Source organism: Protopterus annectens, chromosome 5.part0 (genome assembly GCF_019279795.1).
Source record: "Protopterus annectens isolate FY-2018-M chromosome 5.part0, PAN1.0, whole genome shotgun sequence".
Lineage (NCBI taxonomy): Eukaryota > Metazoa > Chordata > Ceratodontiformes > Protopteridae > Protopterus > Protopterus annectens.
Genome location: NC_056735.1, coordinates 721,480,423 through 721,503,889, shown reverse-complemented (window position 1 = coordinate 721,503,889; position 23,467 = coordinate 721,480,423). Strand labels below are relative to the sequence as shown.

General features: G+C 42.2%; 1 protein-coding gene across 7 annotated transcripts in view; it reads right to left on the bottom strand.

Annotated features, from left to right (window-relative positions):
• Positions 1-23,467, bottom strand: part of TBL1X (transducin beta like 1 X-linked) — a 2,018,721-nt gene that overhangs the window by 213,970 nt on the left and 1,781,284 nt on the right. For all 7 annotated transcript variants that reach the window (XM_044072565.1, XM_044072569.1, XM_044072563.1 and 4 more), the window contains one exon: positions 17,300-17,421. In XM_044072565.1, the coding sequence (XP_043928500.1) occupies positions 17,300-17,421 (122 nt within the window). The remainder of the gene's footprint in view (positions 1-17,299; positions 17,422-23,467) is intronic.

The window sequence follows — 23,467 nt, the reverse complement described above, 5'->3', positions numbered from 1 at the left end:
GTGTTGCAGAACCGTATGGCGCCGATTTCACCCTAGCGCGAAAGGAGGTACTTGCGCTCTGATACACGAGGAGTGCTGCTCGTTCATCCCTGATAACGAGCACGCGATTCAGAGCCATCTTGAAATAATTCAACAAGTTTCTGAACTGACTAAACCTGGTCCAAACCCCTTGACTGACTTTTTCCAAAATCTGTTTGGAAACTGGGGTTCTGTGTTGATGAACATTTTAATTGCTGTATGTGTTGGTGCAATCATATTTTTGCTGCTTGGCTGCTGTTGCATACCATGTATCAAAATGATAATATCGAAGGTTATCTCTGCCAATGCTACAAAAGCATATTTCTCTGATTATGAGAAGGTATACAACGTATCTGGGATTGTGTAAAATAAACAGTATACAAAATGTTGTAAGGGGGGAAATGTGGAAAAATACTGAAGTCAACATATTTTGTATTCTGTATTTAAAGGGTTAAGCAGAAAAATGTTCACTGCGTGCAAACTGAAATGTTCTGGAAAATGTTGATCACTGAGGAATGCAGGAGTTAATCTTAAACTACTGATAAGGAAGTTAATGGTGCAAGAATAACTGTGGTACTGGCTGGTAAAAACAAGTAATCAAACTATCAATTTTAATGAAAGTCCTCTGTGCTACGTGTATGTACGTGCAGGAGGGTCTATATAAGGAGAACTTAAAGTACAAGTAGCCAGACTGCTGGCATATTACTATCATGTAGCAGATCTCCATGCATGTAAAATAAAGCTGTTTTACTTGCTTACAAGAACTTGGTGTGATTCTTCCAGAATATGTTAGAAGAGTAAAATCTTTCGACATTACCTAAGCTTTTATTGCCTGGCCTGGGGTTTGATTACCTAAGCCTCTATTGCCTGGCCTGGGATTTGATTACCTAAGCCTCTATTGCTTGGCCTGGGGGTTGATTCCCTAAGCCTCTATTGCCTAGCCTGGGGTTTGATTCCCTAAGCCTCTATTACCTGGCCTGGGGCTTGATTACCTAAGCCTCTATTGCCTGACTGTGCAACTCTGAGCAAGCCACTTAACCAGACTCCTGGGCTGCGCCTGAAAAAAGTCCATAGAGATCAGTGCTCTACCCCAGTTAAGAAATACAGATAAATAAGAAGTCCCATAATTTTTTGCTGCTCTGGAAAGACATAGAATAAACTGCGATTGAGCCTTAGAAGGTGATGGCTTCTGAATCAAGGACCTATGCACCCACAGTCTTAAACATGTCAACTGGAGTACATTAATGACCAAATATTCCACAAAATCAGCAATGTTGTCTCCTTCTGCAACCTGCAGCACCTCTGAGATTTTTATATTATACCTACTATACTAATTTTCTACACCATTAATCCTGTTCTGGAGATCCACACTGCCCTGTATCAAAGTTTAAGTACCAGATGAGTTTTCTGTAGCTTCTGATTTGGATCTAAAACTGTTTAGATCAACCTGTATTAAAGGAGTCACCTAAATTGCAGATATACGAACAAAGTTCTGGTCTAGTAAGTATTCAAGTCTTGTATCGCTGCAATTCTGACAGGAGTGTAGGAAATGACCTATGACTCATTAACAAAGGTTGTATGAAAAACTCCAGACACTGTCATTTTGTAAACTTCTGTAGAATACACAAATGAAAGGTAAGGCCACACACAGATTTCAGTTATATTCAGAGAACTCCTACTCACAGAAGTAGACTTGATCAGCAACAGATTAACTGTTGTCATAAGTCTCAGCTATCTAAAATTTTCACAGAATGTTCAAATTTTGGCTTCATATATTTGGTCTGTTCTTTATAAAATTTGTGTTTTTTGGTAAATCATTGAGGAATGACATCAGTAAAATAATGGCAAATGTGTGCTTCAGACTTCATATCCTTTAGAAAATGCATGCTAAAGCAAACCCTATTATTCTAGCAAATACCTCATTTTATAAAAGCGATGCTTAAAATTTGTCTAACTTTATGCCTTTGTACCATCATTATTTTTGGCTTTGTCAATTCTTGGACTGACAAATTGAGAGGCATGACTGTTGTTCAAAAAGCTCCTTCAGTTGTTTAAACTAATGTGTGTTTCAGATGTTATTCCAAAGTCTGTAACACAGACCTGGATCTTCCATGCAGCCTTCTGATAAGAACACCAACCAGAAAATTAAAAGGCTCATATTTATTGCGCATAAAGATGTTAACTTACCAGGTGAGCAATGCAGCAGGCTGTGGCTTTGATATAAACTGGAACTCCAACTTGCACATTATGACTTTCACTGAGAAAATATATATAAAAGTATTCCATAAAATGTCTCCTTTGTAGAAACATACTACGGTTTAGCCTTACAGTAGAGATAATAAAAATGCTGTGGGAGGCTTGCCAGAAGCTTTCAGCTGTGGACAAGCTTTACAATCACTTTAAACAAATTACTGCAGGAATCAAGATGATCCATCTTCACTCTCTGGAAGTTCTGAGCAAGAGATCTCAGAAACAATGAGTCACAGCTAAAAAAATGTAACCTTAGGAAGACTGCCATACAATCTCAAAACACAAGTTATTATGACATGACATTTTCGAGAAAGTTCTTCACAAAATTCCTAAGCTTGCCAATGTTGCATCAGATCATATCCACAGAATACTATGGTTTTAGATTCCATGTCGTACTACTACTGAACTGGTTCTCAGGCCTACATTGATATGCCCTGACAACACAGTAGAGTATTAAGGGTTTGATGACACTCGTATCTTCATTAGTACACCAAATCAACCACAAAAGTTTCAAACAATGCAGAGTCCAAGGTGCAGATGGATAAAAACCCTGAATAATTCAAATGTTTGTTGTTGTTTGTCTTTCAGCTTTTCCCAGTTAGGGGTTGCCACAGCGGAACTCCAGTCCACTAATGATTGGCAGTTGGTTTTTATGGTGTCAAGTTGCCAGCCCAACGCCCACCCTTCAACGAAGGCACGCCCATTCAACGCATGTCTTTCGAACACCCACTCGACCGTGGGGAGGACATGCAGACTCCACACAGAAGGCACTCCCAACCCAAGCCGAGAATCGAACGGGAGAACCTCTTGCTGTGAGGCAACACCGCTACCGCTGCACCATGTTTGTACCAAGCTTAAATGAGGTGGGCTACCAGCCACAACTCTGAGATAAGACACCAGATGACTAGAGGCTTCTTGAGCTTCCAGAAATTCAAAAGATGCCTGCATTTTTGGGTTTATGTATACTATTTACTGCACTTTTTTATTGCCTGCCTTAATACTGTATTTACATACTGGGTACTAATTTACAATGTTGTAGTGCAATTGTCTGCCTTACTATGCCTGCTAAATCAAATTTTATTGCTGTTTTCACTTCTACTAAGCACTTTTGCTAGTTTCACTGCTAAAGTATTTGTTGGTGTTTTTCACTGTTGCATAGCAATCTGTTCTGCTTGTTCTGGTTTTCCCACCAAGCAGTGTTATAACTGATTTGTTAGCGGTTTAAAATATTCTGAGTCTCCTTGCTGATTTTCAGATGTTTTAAACATTTTTTTTAGTACCTCATTGCTATTTTTCTCCTGTGTTAAACATCTTCTAGTGGTTCCTGCTGAAACTAGGGTAGCTAGTAGCTGTAGCCTAGTCTAGATACAGGTTTGCTGCATTTGGGTCTGTTTATAGAGTCTGTTTGTTCTGAGCACGTTTTCCAAGCCATCTTGGATTGGAAGGGGCCTTTCTGCACTCTAGTGAGAGGATTGTGTTGATTGGAACCTGTCTGGTGAGGGGTGGTTGGTCTAGGGCTTGGAATAAACATCTTCATTGGTCCTTCTGAACCTTTGTAAAGTTTTTTTTTTTTTTTTGTTAGCGCAATGCACAGCATAGTGCACTGCTGTGCAATTGTGCGGCATAGCAGACAGATTAATTCAACATCCCTTAGTTACAGCTGCAGCACATTAGTGTAGCCCTCACCCTTAGTACTTTCTCAGTCAAAGAAATACAGCTAGTGAGCTGAAACCTATTAAATTACCAACAACAAAAAACCCCCCATACAGAAATATCCATCCACTGACCTCCTCCTTGATCAATCCTGAAAAGTCCCCCCCAGTGACAACAGTCTTCAACCAAGTATTATGGACAGTTGGACCATCCTTGTTTCTCCTGCCAACCTTGTTAACTTGGGTCTCTTGAGGCAGTGTAGCAATTGCCTCATGTACACAGACAACTCTCTTCTAATAACGAACTCTACTACAGAGTGTGACAGATGTATCTACACCAACAATCTTGAATCCATGCTCTCTCACACTCAAAACAATAACATAGAAGAGGTTGTCAACCCACCCACCACTACACATGCACATAGTACCACTACTCATACACATAGTACGCATCCAACACAAAAGTCAACATAAGCGGAGGTGCTCTCAAAAAACCTACCGAGATACCAGAGACATTCAAAACACAAGACTGCTACAATACAGTTCCCATAGCAGCACCAGTATCTCACTTACCAAGCACGTAAGGCATAACACTCAAAAAACTAATTTTCTAGTCACTGGAGAATCAGTACTGAGACACACAGATGTCCCAGTCATCAGGTTGGACAAGAAGGTCACAGTCAGCTGCCTATCCCATTCCAGGATTCATCAGATCATGGTCTGTCAGCAACAAGTACCCTTATGACTCATGTCATAGATCATGTTGGAGTGAACGACCCGAGACGTACCTCACTGGACTGACTATATCAAGAGACATGATTGAGCTCTCTAAGTACGTGTCACAGACAGGTAGGTCCCTAGCCTTCAGCAGCATACTACCCTCAACTAGAACCGATGACACAGTATAAACAAAAAATGACTAATTTTAATAATTGGTTTAGTTTTTGGTGTCATTCAAAGGGGGTCCAGTTCCTGTCAGGCTAGGAAGAAATGGTCGATAAACCGTGCTGCTTTGCCAAAGACGGTTTGCACCTGGCAGCTCTAGGTTTTCTGTTCCTGGGCAAGGGCTCTTACCTCCCCCATAGTGCATTTTTTTTAGGCAAAGTCTCAAAAAACAAACTTAACAACATAAAATTTGCCAGTCATAAAAAAATAAGGGTCATGCTGCTAAATGCTAGGAGCTTAAACCACAAACTGCACACCCTGGAAACACTTCTGTCACTGGAAGATGTAGATGTCTGTGCAGTCACAGAAACCTGGTTCAAGGCCACAGACAGTACCCCAGCCTTGCAAGGGTAATATACCTTCCACAACTTCAGACTGAAAAATGAACATATGAGAACCATAGGTGGCGATGTTTCTATCTATATTAGAGATAAATTCATAAAGCCAAACTATACCCTACTAGCTGAAGGCAAAAATACATTCCAAGCTCCACTCCCAGCTGGAAGTGGTAACTACACCGAAGCTTACTCTAAAGTCCTGTACAATCACTTTGTATAAATGTACAGACTTGGCTGTACCCGAAAGAATCAAAGCCAGAGCCCCAAGTAAAAAGCCACCATGGTGGACATCCAACATCAGCAAACTTTATAAAGAATGCAAAAAGTTGCTGTCCATGAAAACAAAGGTGAGATTCCAACAATGGAAAAACACCCTCCTCAACAGGCAAACAAGACAACTTGTCAAACCCTCTAAGAGCCTCTTTGAGAAAAACTTAGCTAACACAGCCAAGGATGACCATAAGGCCTTTTACAGCTATATACATAGCCTAAAAGGTAAGACCAAATATGTGCAGAACTAGTGACTAACAGCATCACACACTGAACCCAAAGAGATAGCAAACCTGCTAGCAGATAGGTTTTGAGAAAATTTCACTCCCCATACCCTCCAAATCTATCACAAACCTTGCCTCCAACTCCCCACCCCAACCTCATACCTGAAGAACAGGTCATCAAAGCCTTGCCCATGGCGAAAAACACAGCCTCTGTGGGACCAGACAGCATCCCAGGCTGTCTTCTAAACAGGCTAAAACAGGAACTAGCATCAACATTACGTACACTTTTCAATCATAGTCTAACCACAGTCTTTGTTCCTCCGGAATAGAGAACAACAGTTACTCCCCTTCACAAAGGTGGCCTAGCAACAGATCTGGGGAATTACAGACCCATAAGTCTGACCAGCCTCATCTGTAAGGCCATGGAACCTATCACTATGGACCTCACAAATAAAGACATAGGTGACCTCCAAACCCTGGATCCTACCCAATCTGGCTTTGTCAAGGGCAGATCCTGCCTGTTAAAGCTAGTGGATTTTTTCAAAAATGTGACCAGGGCCACTGATGAGGGCAAATCTGTGCACACAGCATATGTCGACTTGGCAAAGACTTTTGATACAATCCCACACTCCGGCATTACTGCTAAACTTGCCAAACTGAATATAAACTCCTTTGTTGTAAGATGGGTTGCTAACTGGTGGGTAACTCCACATCAACCAGCAGACTTGTTAACAGCAGGGTGCCACAGGGATCAGTGCTGGGCCCCCTACTGTTTGGTATATACTTCTCAGAATTGCAGGTCAAAACTAAGGGGTTGTGGCTGTCCAAGTTTGCAAACAACTGGAAACTGAGTGCAATTACTGAATCCCCAAATGATGCAAGTATACTCCAGAAGATTGTTATGCAGACCAACGACTGGTGTCTTAGACACGGTCTAAAACTGAATGCGAAGAAATGCATCATCATTCCGTTTCGGACAAACAATGTCCCGTCACAATATCAAATCAACAATACCCTAAGTACCCACAAAGTGGTAAGGAGCTTGGGTTCACAAGTTAACCACTACCTTAACTTCGACCACTATGTGTCTACTGCAGTAAGGAAGGCTTTCTACATAGTCCACTTGATTAGTAAAGGTAACATTTCTAGAGCAAGAGAGGTTATAACCTCTCTATACGCAGCACTAACCTGACCCATAACTGAATATAACACCCTGTTCGTCATGTATCGTACACAACACCTGCCAGCAAGTGGAGAGACCTTAGAGGTGTCTAACAAAGAAGATCAAGGGGCTCCAGCAGGTGCCATATACAGATCGACTAACGTCCCTGTCACTTTACTCTGCATCACATAGACTTCTGAGGAGAGACTTGTGCCTGGCTTACAGAGCAAACTCAGATCCAAACCTAATGAACTTGCTGCATATCCATAAATTAAACTGAACTACGGCCACCCATTATAGAGTCTTAAATAGGACATATTGGAGGGACAGATTTATCTCCCAGCAACTGCTGCGTCTTCGGAATTGGCTACCTATTCATGTGAAACAAAGCACCTCTATGACACTGTTCAAAAAGAACCTGGATGAGTGGATGAGGCACCGTAAATTCTTATGGGGCACCGTAAATTCTTACCGAGAACAGCGCCCACAACCTTCCTGGACATGGGCAGTCATTACTAAATGCAGTCTTGGGTATTAACTAACATTTCTATAGCATTACATTAGTATGAAACAGCTAGGCTTGAAATGGCCTCCGGTTTGATAGCTTAGTATGGTCCTATGTCCTGAAATCAAGTAGTGACCCAGTCAGTCAAGAAGGATGGCAGTAAGGGGCCAATGCCAGATCACCCATCCCAGGGAGAGAGAGGCTGACTGATCCTGCATAGTGGTGTCTCTTAAGGAGTAGGATAATATGTCAGAAGTACTGGGTCAGCCATACACAAAGGACTGGCAAGCAATGCGTTATTTTGTAGCTTGACTGAGGTATGTGTACAAGCACCCACATCCTAAATACGCGAAGCCTTGCAATTCTAGCATCTGTGCAACATCTGACATAACAGCCATGGGAGCAATAGGGGTTAGAGATATAAGTAGAAAAATCACAGCAGCAATGGCGGTTAGAGCTCCAAGTAGAAAATCATGGCAGCAATGGGGGTTAGAGGTCTAAGTAGAAAATCATGGAAACAATGGGGGTTAGAGGCCCAAGTAGAAAATCAGGATGCCTACTTTCATGGTGGCCCTAGTGAAAAAAGGAGACTGATGGTCAGCAGGCAATGGGGGAAAATAAAAATAAAAAAAAAAAAAAAAAAAATTGGTTTCAGGTTATTCTGCTCCACAAAGGAGGGGCCACAAGTGACCCTGGTAACTATCGCCCCATAAGCCTGACTAGCCTGGTCTGCAAGGCTATGGAGCGCATCATCATGGAACTCATTAACAGACATTGGGAACCTCTAAACACTTGACCCGACCCAGTTCGGCTTCGTTAAGGGCAGATCATGCCTACTAAACCTGGTTGACTTCTTTGAGACAGTCACCAAGGCCACAGACGAGGGAAACGTGGTTCACACAGCCTACCTTGACCTCGCCAAGGCATTCGACACCATTCCTCACTTAGGTATTATAGAAAAACTCACCAACCTGAACATAAACCCCTACGTCACAAGATGGGTTGCCAACTGGCTTACAGACAGAACTCACGCGGTAAGAATAGTAGGCTCCAGGTCCGACTCTAAACCAGTCACAAGTGGTGTCCCACAAGGCTCAGTCCTGGGACCTCTACTGTTCGGCATATACTTCTCAGAAGTACAGGCAAACACAGGAGGACTATGACTAACCAAGTTCACCGATGACTGCAAACTGTGAGCCATAATTGACTCTCCGGCTGACACGGACATCCTCCAAAAAAGCCTTACTGAGATGAACAGCTGGTGTCAAAGTCATGGCCTCAAGCAAAATGCCAAAAAATGCATAGTCATCCCATTTGGGAAAAACAAAACACCCACGAATTACCACATAAGTGGCAGCCCCCTTAATAAAGAAGAGGTAATAAGAGATCTGGGGACCCAGGTAGATAGTAATCTCTCCTTTGACAATCATATTGCCAAAGTATAGTTAGGAAATCCTTCTATGTGGCCCATCTACTTACTAAAGGGTTCACATCTAGAAATAAAGAGGTTATAGTGCCCCTCTACTCGTCACTCATCAGACCCATCAAAGTACAATGCCCGATTTTGGATGTACCTCACAAGACACTTCCAACAGCCGGAAAGACCACAAAAGTACCTCAGCAAGAGTACCTCACCAAGAGGATTACTGGCCTAAAACATATGTCCTATGCAGACCGACTGAAAAAAACTCAGGCTGTACTCAGTGGCATATCGCTTACTCAGAGGTGATCTCTGCCTGACTTACAAAGCCATGTCAAACTCAGAATTGATGGACATGCTCCACCTAAAGAAATCCAAGTCACTGTGAGCCACAGGCTCTAGTGAGCTAAACCTCGCCACAACAATAAATAGAACATGCTGGAGGGATAGATTCCTGTCACAGAGACCCCCCCCCCCCATGCTTTGGAACAAAATTCCTATCTACATTAGGCAGAGCCCCTCACTAACACTCTTCAAGAGAAACCTTGATGAGTGGATGGGTAACAGAAAATACACCCCTGGGATCACTTCACTGGCTCTGCTTGACAGAGGCTCATTTAATTAATCAATGGGGTGGCGAAAGCCGACACACACTGGCTAGGCTTATAAATGCCCTCGGGTATATAGCCTAGTACCTACCTATGAACCTCTGTAAATCCCACAAACTTCCATTATGCAAGTGCAAATTTTGCTGTTGCAGTGCCTGGCTTGCTGCCAAAACCTAAAGCTTTTTTTTTTTTTTTTTTGCAATACATAAACCCTGCAAAGCATCTTTCAAAGTTTAGGAAAAAGCAGGATATCTGGAGATGTCATCACCTTGTGTGTAACACTTCCACTGACTTCTGCAGGAGCAAATGTACCTTTTCAAATCCAGTGTCTCAAAAACAGTACATGACACAGTTCCAAAAAGAACAGATATTTCAAAATGACCATCTACACTTAAATTCCTACAACCCTTACAATTTGCTGTAATTTGGGACTCTGATAAAAACAATGAAAGATATAACTAGCCAGCAGCAAAATCCTCTCTCTCTCTCTCTCATACAGGTTCAATTCCTTTTTTGTGGATGAGTCTGTGGGTCTAGCACTGTACTTCAGACATATCATGAACCACAAGTGAAGCATGGTAACATGGTAGTCAAACTGCCTAACAGACAAGTATCCCCTCAAATATAGCCCAATGAGGGAGAAGTGTAAGACATGCCAAGCAAGTGCTGAATATAGAAGGTCTTCCATAAAAAAGGACATGGACGATGGTATGTGACATTCCTCTAATTATCTAGCTGAAGCTTAAAAAGTAGAAACAGCTTTGCATACTTCTGCCATGCCTGTATACTCCAAAATCCCCTTAATATTATTCAGTCATGGCCTTCCTAACCCTTGTTTGTTCTTCTTTTGGCTTTTCCCGGTTAGGGGTCACCACAGTAGAACTCCGGTCCGCTAATGATTGGCAGTAGATTTTTTTATGGGTGCCGAGGTGCCAGCTCGACGCCCAACCTTCAATGAAGGCACACCCTTTCTACGCATATCTTTCGAACGCCACTCGACCGCGGGGAGGACATGCAGACTCCACACAGAAGGCGCTCCAGCCGAGAATCGAACGGGAGAACCTCTTCCTGTGAGACAATGCTAAAGCTGCACCACCACGGCTACCTTTAATTCACAGAGTCACAGTTAAAGAACCCTGACTGCCACTTCTACAGCAACCACAGACTGAGGAAAGAACTTCAACTGGACACATTGCGCAAAGCTTTTCGTGCTATAGGTTTAAAAATAAAATCTCTTTTGTCACACTCTGGAAGAATCAGTAAAAGTGAAAACTCAGAATCGGCCTAACAAACTTTTAAACCAGAGCACAGTTAGCAGTGTGCATCAGGCCACATAAATACCATGACAGGACAAATGCAACTTACTCTTCATACTCTCAATATAAATATGTTCTGGCATTAGTGATAAGTAGAGCAGAAAATTAAAAAAATACATTAATTCATTCTAGGGGTTGCTTGTAGAAGTCTCTCATGAAGTTACTACATGGACCTCCTTGTTGAGAGAGGCACTTCTGCATTCTGAGCTGAAGACAATACATCACTGAAATTTATAGAACAGAAACAGAATGTTCCAGACTGTAGGGGAGGGACGAAGACAGTGGAAACAAAGATCTAACCAGATGTCTGGACTGTTCCCTTATTTCAATTTTTTATTTATACAACTGTAATACTATTATTTTGATACATTACTATGTAGACATTATTGGAATTTTCTTACTATGTTGTGACACTTTTTTACACCAGCAAATATCTCAGTACTATTGGAATTTTCTTATTTTGGTTGTATCATCTGCACACTAACCTCCAGGCTAAGTCTGAAAACAGTCAATATGGATCACAGCAGCACCCACATTAACAAAATTCAATACAATAAAATAAATAAAACAAAATATGTTAGCTTTACCACTCCCCATTCAGAGAAAAACTTATACAACTCCTTTATGTTCATCAATTTAATCAAATGATCTTAATTGCATACCTTACTCAGAATGGAGCTCAAGTAATATTGGAAGAACAGACAAGAGTCTAAACATTTGTGAGGAAAAACTGCAACTGTAACTTATGTTTTATTTCAGAAGAAGTACTTTCAGCTTAATCAGGAAGCTGTACCTGTAAATCCTGGATGCAACTTTATATTAGGAATTTGTACATGTCCTATATGCTAAATGTAAAAAAAAAAAAATTCTAAAACACACACAGAAATGAAATAAAGTGAAACAGAGGCAATACATACCTGGAGAAAAAAAAAAACTTTCCAGTTTCCACATACAAAAGTGGCAAGAAAAAAAAAGGTCAGTAGCTACTAAGTCATTTAAAAAGAGGAGTAGAATATGATAATAGTGGTACTGTGGTTAGCACTGCTGCCTGACAAGAGATTGTTCTCCACTGTGGTTTCTGTCAGGGTGCCTTTTGTGCAGTGTATGCCTGCCCTCTTTGTATAAATGTGGATATTCACTGGTATTTCCCATTTACTTCCACCCCCCCCCCCCCAAAATACATGCGCACAGGTGAATCAGCAATCTTCTAAAGTGCTCACTTCTAAGCGTGTGTGTGTGTGTTGATGCAAACCAATGCTCTGGCATCCTAAGACTGGTTCTCTGTGTTAACACTCATTACTTGCCTAGAAATGCTTTGTGATCCCAAATAGGATAAAGTAGGTATCTGAAAATGAATGCAAGAGCACTATTGTGCTCATGAGTTCATACCCGTTTATCACCACAAATGTTTTGAATTTATTTTGTTTTCTGTCTCACTGCCTACTGCCTGATGTACTTCAAATGATGCCACAAACCACAGTATATATCAGCACTTATGTTACTCATCCACTGATTTCATATTCCAGTACAACATAAAATGTTGGGCTTCATTATTAACAGAAGAAAGTAGCATCTACATATATCTCATCTACATCACAACATCAGCCAGGCAAACAAGTCTATCTTTATAGGAGTTAAGAGATCAACTGGATATAACTCATGTTCAGCAAACACCTGAACAAAACAGCTCCACAAGTTACTTACAATGCATAACATCTCTAAGAGTAATACTATTCCTTGCAGCATTACTTGAACTCCACTTTTAGGAAGGCATACACAGTCAGTTTGTTGAAGCAAGCAAACAGAAAAGGCACTACAAATGTGTAATGAAATGTATGCATAACCAGAGATAATTATAAAATAAAACATGTTTACCTTTAACACAAACTATTATAAGGCTTTATTCATAAGGTTAGCTGCCCACTGTGGGCCATTTTAAGCCAAGCCAATTTCCCTTTTTATGCTCAAAATAACCCATTTGGTCATGGATGGGCCTAACCCATCCCATGGTCAATAATTGTACATTACCTTCCTGGGATCATACCACAGATAATTTGAAGGGGACCCATGCATGGGATAAAGCATTTAGGAACTGCCTCTGTCCATCAGTACTACTGGAGGCAGTCCTAGGGTAAATCTTCTGTTTCCCATCCACAGTTATAACTTGACCTAGAATATGGAGAGGGATGAACTTTTTTATGTGGATGGAGAGTTATTCCACAGCAGTGATATCCTCTGCAAGATAAACCAGTCCCTCCAAACCACTCTGTTTATGTTGCAAATGAGGTTTCGATCCCAAGACGAACCAAAACAAACTGGGAATCATATTACAACATGGCCGTAAGTGCTTTGGTGGAGAAAACATGTCCCCCACCACTCAGAGAATGCATATTAAAAGGAGGAGATGTGACAGAACAAGGAAATGTGGTTCAAGGGTGGGTACAATTGCAAGACCACAGGTCTGTACTTCATCCATGCTACTTGCAAATGTTCGGTCTCTGGATAAGAAGTTGGATAACTTAAGTCTGGAACTCTCCAGAGAGAGTAAGGTGAAAAACCATTGTTTGCTTCCATTCACTGAGACATGGCTGAACATTATTAATGACAGTACAGTCCATGTGGAAGGAATGACTATTTTGAGCTGACAGGAGCCAGGCTTCTCAGTGGTAAAGCCAGAGGAGGGGTGTCTGTATTTAAGCAAACAACAACTGGTGCAACAACCGCAAACCAGTTAAAACCCACTGTTCAGAGAACACTGGGTTTATGTTTCTAAAATGCAGACCCTTCTACCTGCCAAGGGAATTTAGTGGTGCGAACATTACAGCTGCATAATCCCTCCAAATCCCAATACCAAACAGGCAGTGGCTACATTTTACCAGTTCATAAATGATAACCCAGAACAAGAATCCAGAGTTTGCTTACATATTAGCAGGTGACTTCAACAAAGCCAACCTGAAATCGGTACTACCCAGATTCTACCAGCATATGTAACTTGGAACGAGGAGGGAGAACATACTGGACATGGTCTTCACTAATGTTATGCAAGCTTTCAAGGCAATGCCCCATCTGCACCTGGGTAATTCAGATCACCTGGCCATTATGCTAGTCCCTGCATACAAACCACTACTAAATACAAGCAAACCATCTAAGAAACTAGTAAAGCTTTGGCTGAAGGGTATAGTCTCAGCACTACAAGACTGCTTTGAAAGCACAAACTAGGATGTGTTCAAGGAGATGGCTACAGTAAACCACCAAGCAGACCTTGAGGAGTACACAGAGTTGGTGATGGCCTACATTACAAAATGTGTGAATGATGTCACAGTCACTATAAGCATCACTACACAGGCAAACCAAAAACCATGGCTGACAAGCAGGGTATATGAGCTCCTGAAAGCAAGGAATGCTGCATACAAAGCAAATAACAAAGATGTACTCAGGGTGACCAGAGCTAATCTCAACAGGGGGATAAAAGAGGCAGAACAAGAGTAAGGTCAGAGAATACAGGGTCACTTCAATGACACCAGATGGCTATGGCAGGGGGATACAAGCTACAACAGACTACAGGCCTGTTTCTTCAAAAAGTGACAACAACATGGAATTCTTGAATGAACTTAACTACTTCAGTAGGTTCAATGAGGGGAACAACACCATGGCAACTAAACTCCTCATCAAACAAAATAAGGAAGTACTCTGCTTTAACCTAGTGGAAATTTGAGATATCCTAAGCAGAATAAATTCCAGAAAAGCTGCTGGCCCTGATAACATTTGAAAGAGAGTGCTCAGAGACCGCTCTGCTCAACTGCCAACAGTACTTGCGGATATTTTCAACATATCTCTGAGGCAGGCCCGAATACCAACGTGCTTCAAGAATACTACTATAATACCTCTACCAAAGAAATCTCAGCCAGCCAGCCTAAATGACTACAGTCCTGTTGCTCTAACCTCAAAGGTCGTGAAATGCTTCGAGTGGCTGATCAAGGACAACCTATGTGCAAACCTACCAGCTTCACTAGACTAGCTTCAATTTGCCTACAGAGCCAAATGCTCAACAACAGATGCAATCTCATTTGCTCTTCATGAATTCTTGGCATATCCTGACAACAAAAACTGTTATGTAAGGATGCTACTCATCAACTTCAGCTCTGCCTTTAATACAGTCATCCCTCAACACCTGAATGAGAAGCTTGTCCAGCTGGACATCAACACCTGCTTATGCAACTGGATCATGGGCTTTCTCATTGATAGACCCCAAAAAGTAAGTGTGGGCAACACCACCTCAAGAAGCTTAACACTAAGCATAGGAGTTCCTCAGGGGATGTGTCCTGAGCCCTCTGCTGTTTACCTTACTAAGTCATGATTGCATCACCAGACATAATTCAAACAAGATCATCAAGTTTGCAGATGACACCACTGTAGTGGGTCTTATCAGGAGTGGAGACAAGACTGCCTACAGAGATGAGGTGAAACACCTCCTTTACTGGTGCGATATTAATAACCTGGCCCTGAACGTGAATAAAACGAAGGAGTTACTAATGGACTTCAGAAAGAATCAAAACTCACATCACCCACTCATATTTAAATGGGAAACAGTGAAGTGAATATCACCAAATTTCTGGGTGTGTATATTTCTGAGGACTTAGCTTGGTCAACAAATACTAATCACATTGTGGCGAAAGCACATCAACACCTGCACTACTTGTGGAAGCTTATGAAAGTTAGTCTCCCTTCCTCTGTCCTCAAACCTATGGGGCACCAGTGAAAACATCTTGCCTAGTAATCTTACAGTCTGTTTCGGGAACTGCAAAGCCTTGGATCAAAAGGTTGTACAGAAGGTGGTGAAGGTAGCGGAGAATATCACTGGATCCCCACTTCCAGCTCTGCAGGCCCTATACGAAGCACAATGTATTGGCAGAGCCAGAAAAATAATCAGAGACCACAGAAACCTTGCACATGGACTGTTCTCCTGCCCATCTTCAGAAAGACAATACCATAATATGCGCTGTAAGTCCTTCAGGTTTAGTAGGAGCTTCTTCCCACATGCTATCAGACTTGCACTCTACAACATATCAATAGCTGGCGACCAGAACAGTCAGTAGTGCAGCTATCTTCTTGTGCAATACCTACATCAAGCTGATTTAAAAGTGCTATCAGTAGCAACTGAACATTCTGTTCAAATGAACTTGTGCTATTCAGTATATTCTGTACACTCTGTGCAATAATTGGCTTTTCCACATGTGCAATATTTGCTGAAGGTTGCTACCAGTGTTAGAGAGGTATCTCAGATCTTGCCAGTCTTGTTTAGTATATGAATATGTTACTACTGTACTGTTATATGTCCTTGTTATTCTTTGCATTTGTATGTGATATATGCACTTGGAACCGAAGCAACATAATTTTGTTCAACTCGCACTGCGTCGTTCTGAATGACAATAAAGTTTACTTTGACTTTGAAGACAAGAATATTTCTGATGCCATTTGACTTGCTGATATGTATTAAATCTGTCAGTAATGGTCAGATGATGCCCTGCATGCCAGACACAGGCCACCTCTTAGCAGTCTGTAGGATACCGACTATGATGACAGGACTTTCAGTCGATCCAATTAACCTTACTTAATTAACCTTACTTCATAACAGCCTGACATTGCGCATGGCCACAATTTCATACACAATACAATTATTAAATTATCATATTTATCTAAAATCCAAAGGCATGAAAGAATTCTCTTAAATTAATCCTGGTCAGAACAACAGAACTAATGAAAAACTTGAACTAATACAGTAACAAGTCCAATATTCCACCCACTGCTAAGTCTTAATTATAGACAATTATGTGAAGTAGAGGGCCTATAGTTAACCTAACTATTCTACTCTATCACTGAGGAGAGACAGGTGATGTGAACATAAAAGGGGTAAAATAAAAAAGTAGTAAAAAAAGCCTAGGGAATTGAAAAGTTCTTGCTGTTGTGATTTTGTGTCAACTTTCATAAAACATTTCACTGCAGGGAATACCAAGTTTTTTATTAAAAATTAAAGCAACTGCTTATACATGCTTATTCATTTTCAGGTGCTAGAATGTCACGAAATTCAAACACCTCTAACTGCAATTTGTTTTTACAAAGGACTCTGAATTCTGAGTTAGGGGCCAAAGTGTCACCTTTGATTTTAGTGACATTTAGGATGATATCGAAAACATCAAGCCATTTGTGAAAATCTCAAACAAAACTGCAATTTTTTTTTCTGTTTTTTTCAGTTCTGAGAAGTGTCTAGCTGAGAAGAATGTTGAACCACCTACATACTGGATGACTCTTGCAATAGCACAAGAGTGATGCATGCCATTTTAAAGAAACTGAAAAGCAGAGGTTTTAAAACAATACTGATTTTACTGGGCAGAGTACTTTATCAGGATACAGCAGGCAAGTGCCATACTAAACTGCATTAAATGAAGTAAGGGGTAAAATTAATAAAAATAAAGGACAGGCAGGACAACATCTATGATATAGGAGTTATATTTATTTTAGAACTGATAATCGTTATGCTTAGATGCAAGATAAGGATTATAATATTTTTCAAAACAGCCAACAATTTCTTACCGTGTGTCCTTGGAACGTTTTTACTGGTCTGTCACAGCCAAGTCTGCATACATGAATGCACATGTCAGTGCTACAGGAGGCAAAGGTAGTGTTGTTCTGCCAGTCCACATCTAAAGCAGGAGCTGTCAAATATAAAAATTGGAGAGATGTTTAGTAAAAAAATATCTGTACAAAATCAATAAAGGGGATCATACCCTTCAAGTGCATTTCTGAACAGTATTAATAAATTCAAATTACATTATTAGTTTTTTATTCAAAAGTGATTCATTAAATGACTGTATGATACCTATCTTTGTTTAGAAAACCAAAGAACAGTACATTTTTTACAAAGTGCGGAGGTCTGTATACTTAATAAATTCTTGTATGGCCAGCCACTCAATTAACCTTTTGGGCTTCCACTATAAATATGTAGCACTTATACTAACTTGCCTGTCAATGCACTATCTGGACACAGTGTCATACTGACACACTATGTGCCTAGATAGTGTAACTGAGACTCATCTTCTCAGAAAATCATCTGAATATAGTAAGAACACCCAAATGTACATTGTACTGCTCAAACTCATCTGTGTAGGTACATACCAAGTACAACCAAATATATATTGTACTACATGTGTACACTCAGATGTGGATTTGTGTAAGTATATACCAGGTACAACCAAATGTACATTGTGCTGTATGTGTACACTCATAAACTAATCTGTGTAGGTATATACCAGTTACAACCAAATGTATATTGTAGTGTATGTTTACCCCGGGAGTCACCTCAGTGTCACTACTAGACAGAGGTATAGTTTACTAAATAATGGGGTCCCACATGTGTCACTACTAGACAGGCGCAACTATATAATACGGGGTGGCGTAAGCCACATCATTGTTGGCTAGGCTTGTAAATGCCCCAGGGCAGATAGCCTAGTACACTACTATGAAACTATGAAACTATGTGTATGCTCAGAAACTAATTTGTGTAGATATATACCAAGTACACCCAAATGTATGTGGTACTATATATGCACAATCAGAAATGGGTTTGTGTAGATGTATACTAAGTACAACTAAAGGTATGTTGTACTGTATGTGTATGCTCAGAAACTAATTTGTGTAGGTGTATACCAAATACAACTAAATGCAAAGTGCATTAGATGTGCACCATCAGAATGTCATTTATGTTTGCATAGTAAAACAATTGGATACTGATCTGTATGTCCAACCTGTAGTACTTTTTTGTGTTCATGCTAGCCTAATAATGTTTAATAACTTTACTGTCACTGATTTAGTGTAATTACTTTGTTGCCTTGTGTGTGGTTCATGACTTGAAAAAGGTATACTGACCAGCTCACCTACCCAGTTGTCAAACTGTAAGAAATAACATCTTCCTGCAGTAGTTACAGGTAAATGAACTAAAACTGGAACTGACTTTCATACAAACATGCAACAAGACAAAGAAAAGCATCAGATTATAAACAGCTATACCACATGCAATAGGATATCCACTAGATACACTCTAAAAGAAAGCCAGTGCCCAGGCATAGAGAAAGGGCTCAGAAAGGCTGCCACTTGTCAGCACTACATGAAGCCACAAAAACCAGTATTACAAACTACACATGTATCACTGTATGGCTGTGCCACAGTACTTTCATGAAGGTACTGTACCTCTGTTACTTTTAATGCACACTTCACTACAAAGAGGAGAATGATGGCTGTTCACAAAAGTACATGAACAGCATTCAAATAATGAAATCAAAATTTAATCAGGTTCCCGTTGAAAGACTGAAGACTGAAGTACCATACTGAGAACAGCAAAATAGAAATTGTAAAAAGGAAGGGGCAGCAAAGATTAAGGATAGACAGCATTACTGAAGTTATGAAGAAGAATTTGCAACAACTTAAAGAAAAAAGAAGTTATGTACTCACCATAACATTCCATCTTAGTACTACTTCATTTGTCCGATCCGAGCCGGCAATTACTAGCATCTGCTCCGAGCTCCAAGCTCCTCCCTTACCCATAATACACCCCCACTACCTTCCAACCCCCAGATCGAGTTTGCTGAATCATATACTGATAACCCGACCTGAAAAAATACTTATGACCTATAAATGCAGCCCGTAGGCTGTTCACATGCCAAGGTCCGGGGGAAGGAGGGAGACACGGTTGAAGACAAATGAAGTAGAACTACTCAGATGGAACATTATAGTGAGTACATAACTTCTTTATCTGAAGTAGTTTACTTCATTTGGTCTTCAACCTGTGGGACAGAGCCCCCAGCTACTAAACTCCTGGGTGGCCCTCATGGAAGGATATTCCGGAGCACTGCAGAACCAAAGGATGCTCTCCTTCTGGAAATCAAATCCAATTTGTAATGAGAAATAAATGTATGAGATGAGGCCCAAGTAGCTGCAGAACAAATATCATCCAAAGAAACTCTAGACCAAAAGGCAGCAGACGTAGCCATGGATCTAGTGGAATGAGCTCTCACCTGACACAGAAGAGACAAACATGCCTCTGTCCTTATAGACCTAAAGGATGCATGAAGAAATCCATCTAGCAACAGTGACCTTGGAGATAGGTTTCCCCAAAAAAGGTTTATAGAAGGATAAAAACAATTGATCAGATTTACAGAAATTTTTAGTCCTGTGTAAATAGAATCATAACTGCCTATGAACATCCAGCAGGTGGAGTCTGTATTCCATCTTGTAAGTAAAATTAGGAAAGAACACAGGCAAACTGATGGTCTGATTGATATTGACTGGTGATGCCACCTTAGGAAGAATGGATGGATTGGTCTGAAGGGAAACCCTATCTTTGTGAAAGTCATATAAGGAACTTTGACGGACAAGGCCTGCAGTTCTGAAACCCTTTTGGCAGAGGTAATAGCCACCAGAAATGCTGCTTTCCAAGATAAATATTTTAGATTTGTGGTTGCAGCAGGTTCAAAAGGCGGAGTGACCAAAACTTAAAGAAACATAGTAAGGTCTCATGGGGGAACAGGATCCTTAATTGGGGGGGGGGGGGCGTAACAGAAAAGTGCCTTTAAGAAAGGCTTTACACAGCCTGGAGGAGGCTAGAGAGGCAGAATTCTCACCCACATGAAAATGAGAAATAGCAGACAACTGAACCTTGACAGTAGAAGACCTAGCTCCGTGATGAAAAATCTCAGTTAGAAAATCAAGAATGGCGGAAATAGGAGCCATGAAGGGGTCGAAACTCCTTTGAGAGCCCCAAAAGGAAAAACGTTTCCACTTGCTGTGATAAACCTTCCTGGTCGAAGACTTATGAGCAGCCACCAAAATAGACCTAAATGAGGAGGATATCCAGGATTCCTAGCAATCACGGGAACTGAAGCAGCCAAGCTGTGAGCTTCAAACTGTTCAGATTCAGATGAGGAACCCCCGAAGGGTGTGAAATCAGATCCTGAATGGGATCCAAGGCGGAGCCAGAAGGTGAGACCAAAGGAAGGGAAACCATACCTGGCGAAGCCAAAACGGGGCAAAGAGGATCACTTTGCTCCCCAGTCGATGAAGTCTCATTAGAAACCTCAGAATAAGAGGTATGGGAGGGTAAGCATACAGAAGACCGGGAGGCCAAGCATGTACTACAGCATTTTTGGGGGACTCCCCCGGGCAGGAGGCTCAAGAGCGAAAAACTCGCTGCACTTCACGTTGGAAGGAGATGTGAAGAGATCGCAGCAAGGCTGACCCCACTCGCGGAAAATCTGTTCTGCTACTGAAAGATTCAGAGACCACTCGTAAGGCATCAGAATAGTCCGACTTAACCTGTCCACTAGGATGATGGACCGTTCCGGAATGTGCGTTGCAACAAGAAAGTGACCGATGGAGATCACCCATTCACACAATCTCATGGCCTTGCGACAAAGGTGATAAGATCTGGTCCCGCCCTGTTTGTTGATATACCAGACCACTGACATGTTGTCTGATTGAACTGCAATCATCCCCAGAGGAAGAAAGGCATGAAGGGCCTGCAACGCTAAAAGGACCGCCTTCATCTCTAGAAAATTTATGTGCAAGCTGGTCTCTACAGGGGACCACATGCCTTGGACTATCCTGCCCGAACAATGCCCCCCCCCACCCAAGTTGGGAGGCATCCGTGGTCGCTGGGGCTGGAACAAAGGGGCATCTCTGAAAAATGTCTGGAGAACACATCCACCATATGAGGGATGACCGACAGACTCAACTGAGTTGTACTGGATACGCCAATGGAAGTTCCAACAGGGACCATTGTACAGCTGAAGTCTACTGTAGAATTCTCATATGTAACTGGGCGCATGGGAGAAGTGTTATGGTTCCCGGCATTAAACATAAAGTCCTCAACACTGATTCCGCCATTGGGAGATGAGAATGGTAGATTAGAGAGACATATATCCTCAGGTGTTGTACTCTCTCTGAGGTCAGGAAGATTTTGCACTGTAAGGCATCTATCCTTGTGCCAATGTAGTCTATCACCTGTACAGGATCTAGGAGTGATTTGGACGTACTGATTGTGGTCCCCAAATGCAGGGCAAGGATCAAGAAATAATCCCTGGTTTGGGAGAGTAGATGCCTGGTGGGAGCAGTGAAGAGCCAATCGTCCAGGTACGGATATACCTGAATCCCCTGAAGCCTCAGGTGAGCCTCTACCACCGCCATCACTTTGGTGAACACCCTCAGGGCTGTGGTGAGACCAAAGGGTAGGGCTCCAAATTGGTAATGATTGACTCCTAGCCGGAAGTGGAGGAGCCTCCTACAGTTTCTGTGCATTTTTATGTGATAGCAAGCATCCTGGAGGTCTAACGAGCACATCCAGTCACTCTTTTGCAGGTACAGCATGATGGGCTGTAGTGTGACCATCCGGAACTTCTCTTTGGCAACTGATAGGTTCAGAGTAGAAAGGTCCAGAATGGGCCTTAAGTGCACCGTTTTCTTTGGCACCAAAAAGAACCTGGAGTAGAAGCCCGATCCAGACTGATCTGGGGGGACGGTTTTGACGGCTCATTTTTCTAGCAGCTTGGAAATTTCCTGTGCTGCCGCCTCCCTTTGCATGGGTGGTACGTCCAGGAGGTGTTTGGAAGATTTGGGGAGACCCACAAAAGGGATAGAGTATCCTCTGGATATGATCTGAAGCACCCAGCTGTCTGATGTTATGGACTCCCATGCCACCAGGTGCAAGGACAATCGTCCCCCGACTACCTCCAGAGTACAGTAGTCGGGCCACCCCTCCGGGTTGCTGCCCGGATCTGTCTGAGAAAGGTTCTCGAGACTCAAAATTCCTCAGATCTCCTCTGACTCTGGGCCGGCGTCCATTCTGTCCCCCCCTGCCTCTGGGGGAAGAAGAGCCCAGAGTGTCCCTGGAATACTGTGACTTCCAGAACCACATCTTCTTTTGCCCTCGTTTGTTCAGGGAAAAGGACCATTGAGGGCTCGAGAAGCAGATCCCGATGGCAGACAGTGTCTTCCCATCCTTCTCACTCTGGACTAACGTCTCTTTGACGGTCTTACCAAAAAGAGTAGAGCCACCATAAGGGGCATTGGCAAAGGATGCCTTCAAAGGTTCAGAAAATTGACAATCTGAGACAGGCATTGCGCCTCATGGACACGCCAGACCTAGCCACCCTAGCTGCTCCTTCAGTAGCATGTGAAAGGAGTTGCATGGACATGTTGGAGACTGCTTTCAAAGTGGCCATCCTCGCGGAGAACGAGACCCTGTCCTCCTGCGACATGGACTTAGGGGGAGACACCTCCAGCTCCTTTACCAGGTCGCGTTGGGAGTCTGGTGACATGGGCCAGGTAGTTCAGCACCCTAATCGAAAAGGTAGCTGAAGCGTAAACCCACTTCCCTGGGCGGTCCACTATCCGTGACTCTCGGTCAGGAGGATGACCCGAGGAACTCTCCTGGGCTAGTTCCTTCTTTGTGGCTGCTGCTACCACCATAGCGTCTATGTGGGAGCCTTTGTTCCATGCTAGCCTATCCGTGGGAGGACTCAAAATCTTGTCAGGCCTTTTTGGAATTGGTTCCATGGTGTCCAGCTCATTCCATGCCCGTGAGGTGACCAGGTCCACCAAAGGATCCACGGGAGGGGACAACCAGGAAGTAGATGGGCCCATGTCGAAAGCCTCCAGGAACACGGACTCATCAGAAAAAGGTTTGGGAGCAGCCCAACCTCCCCAATGGTG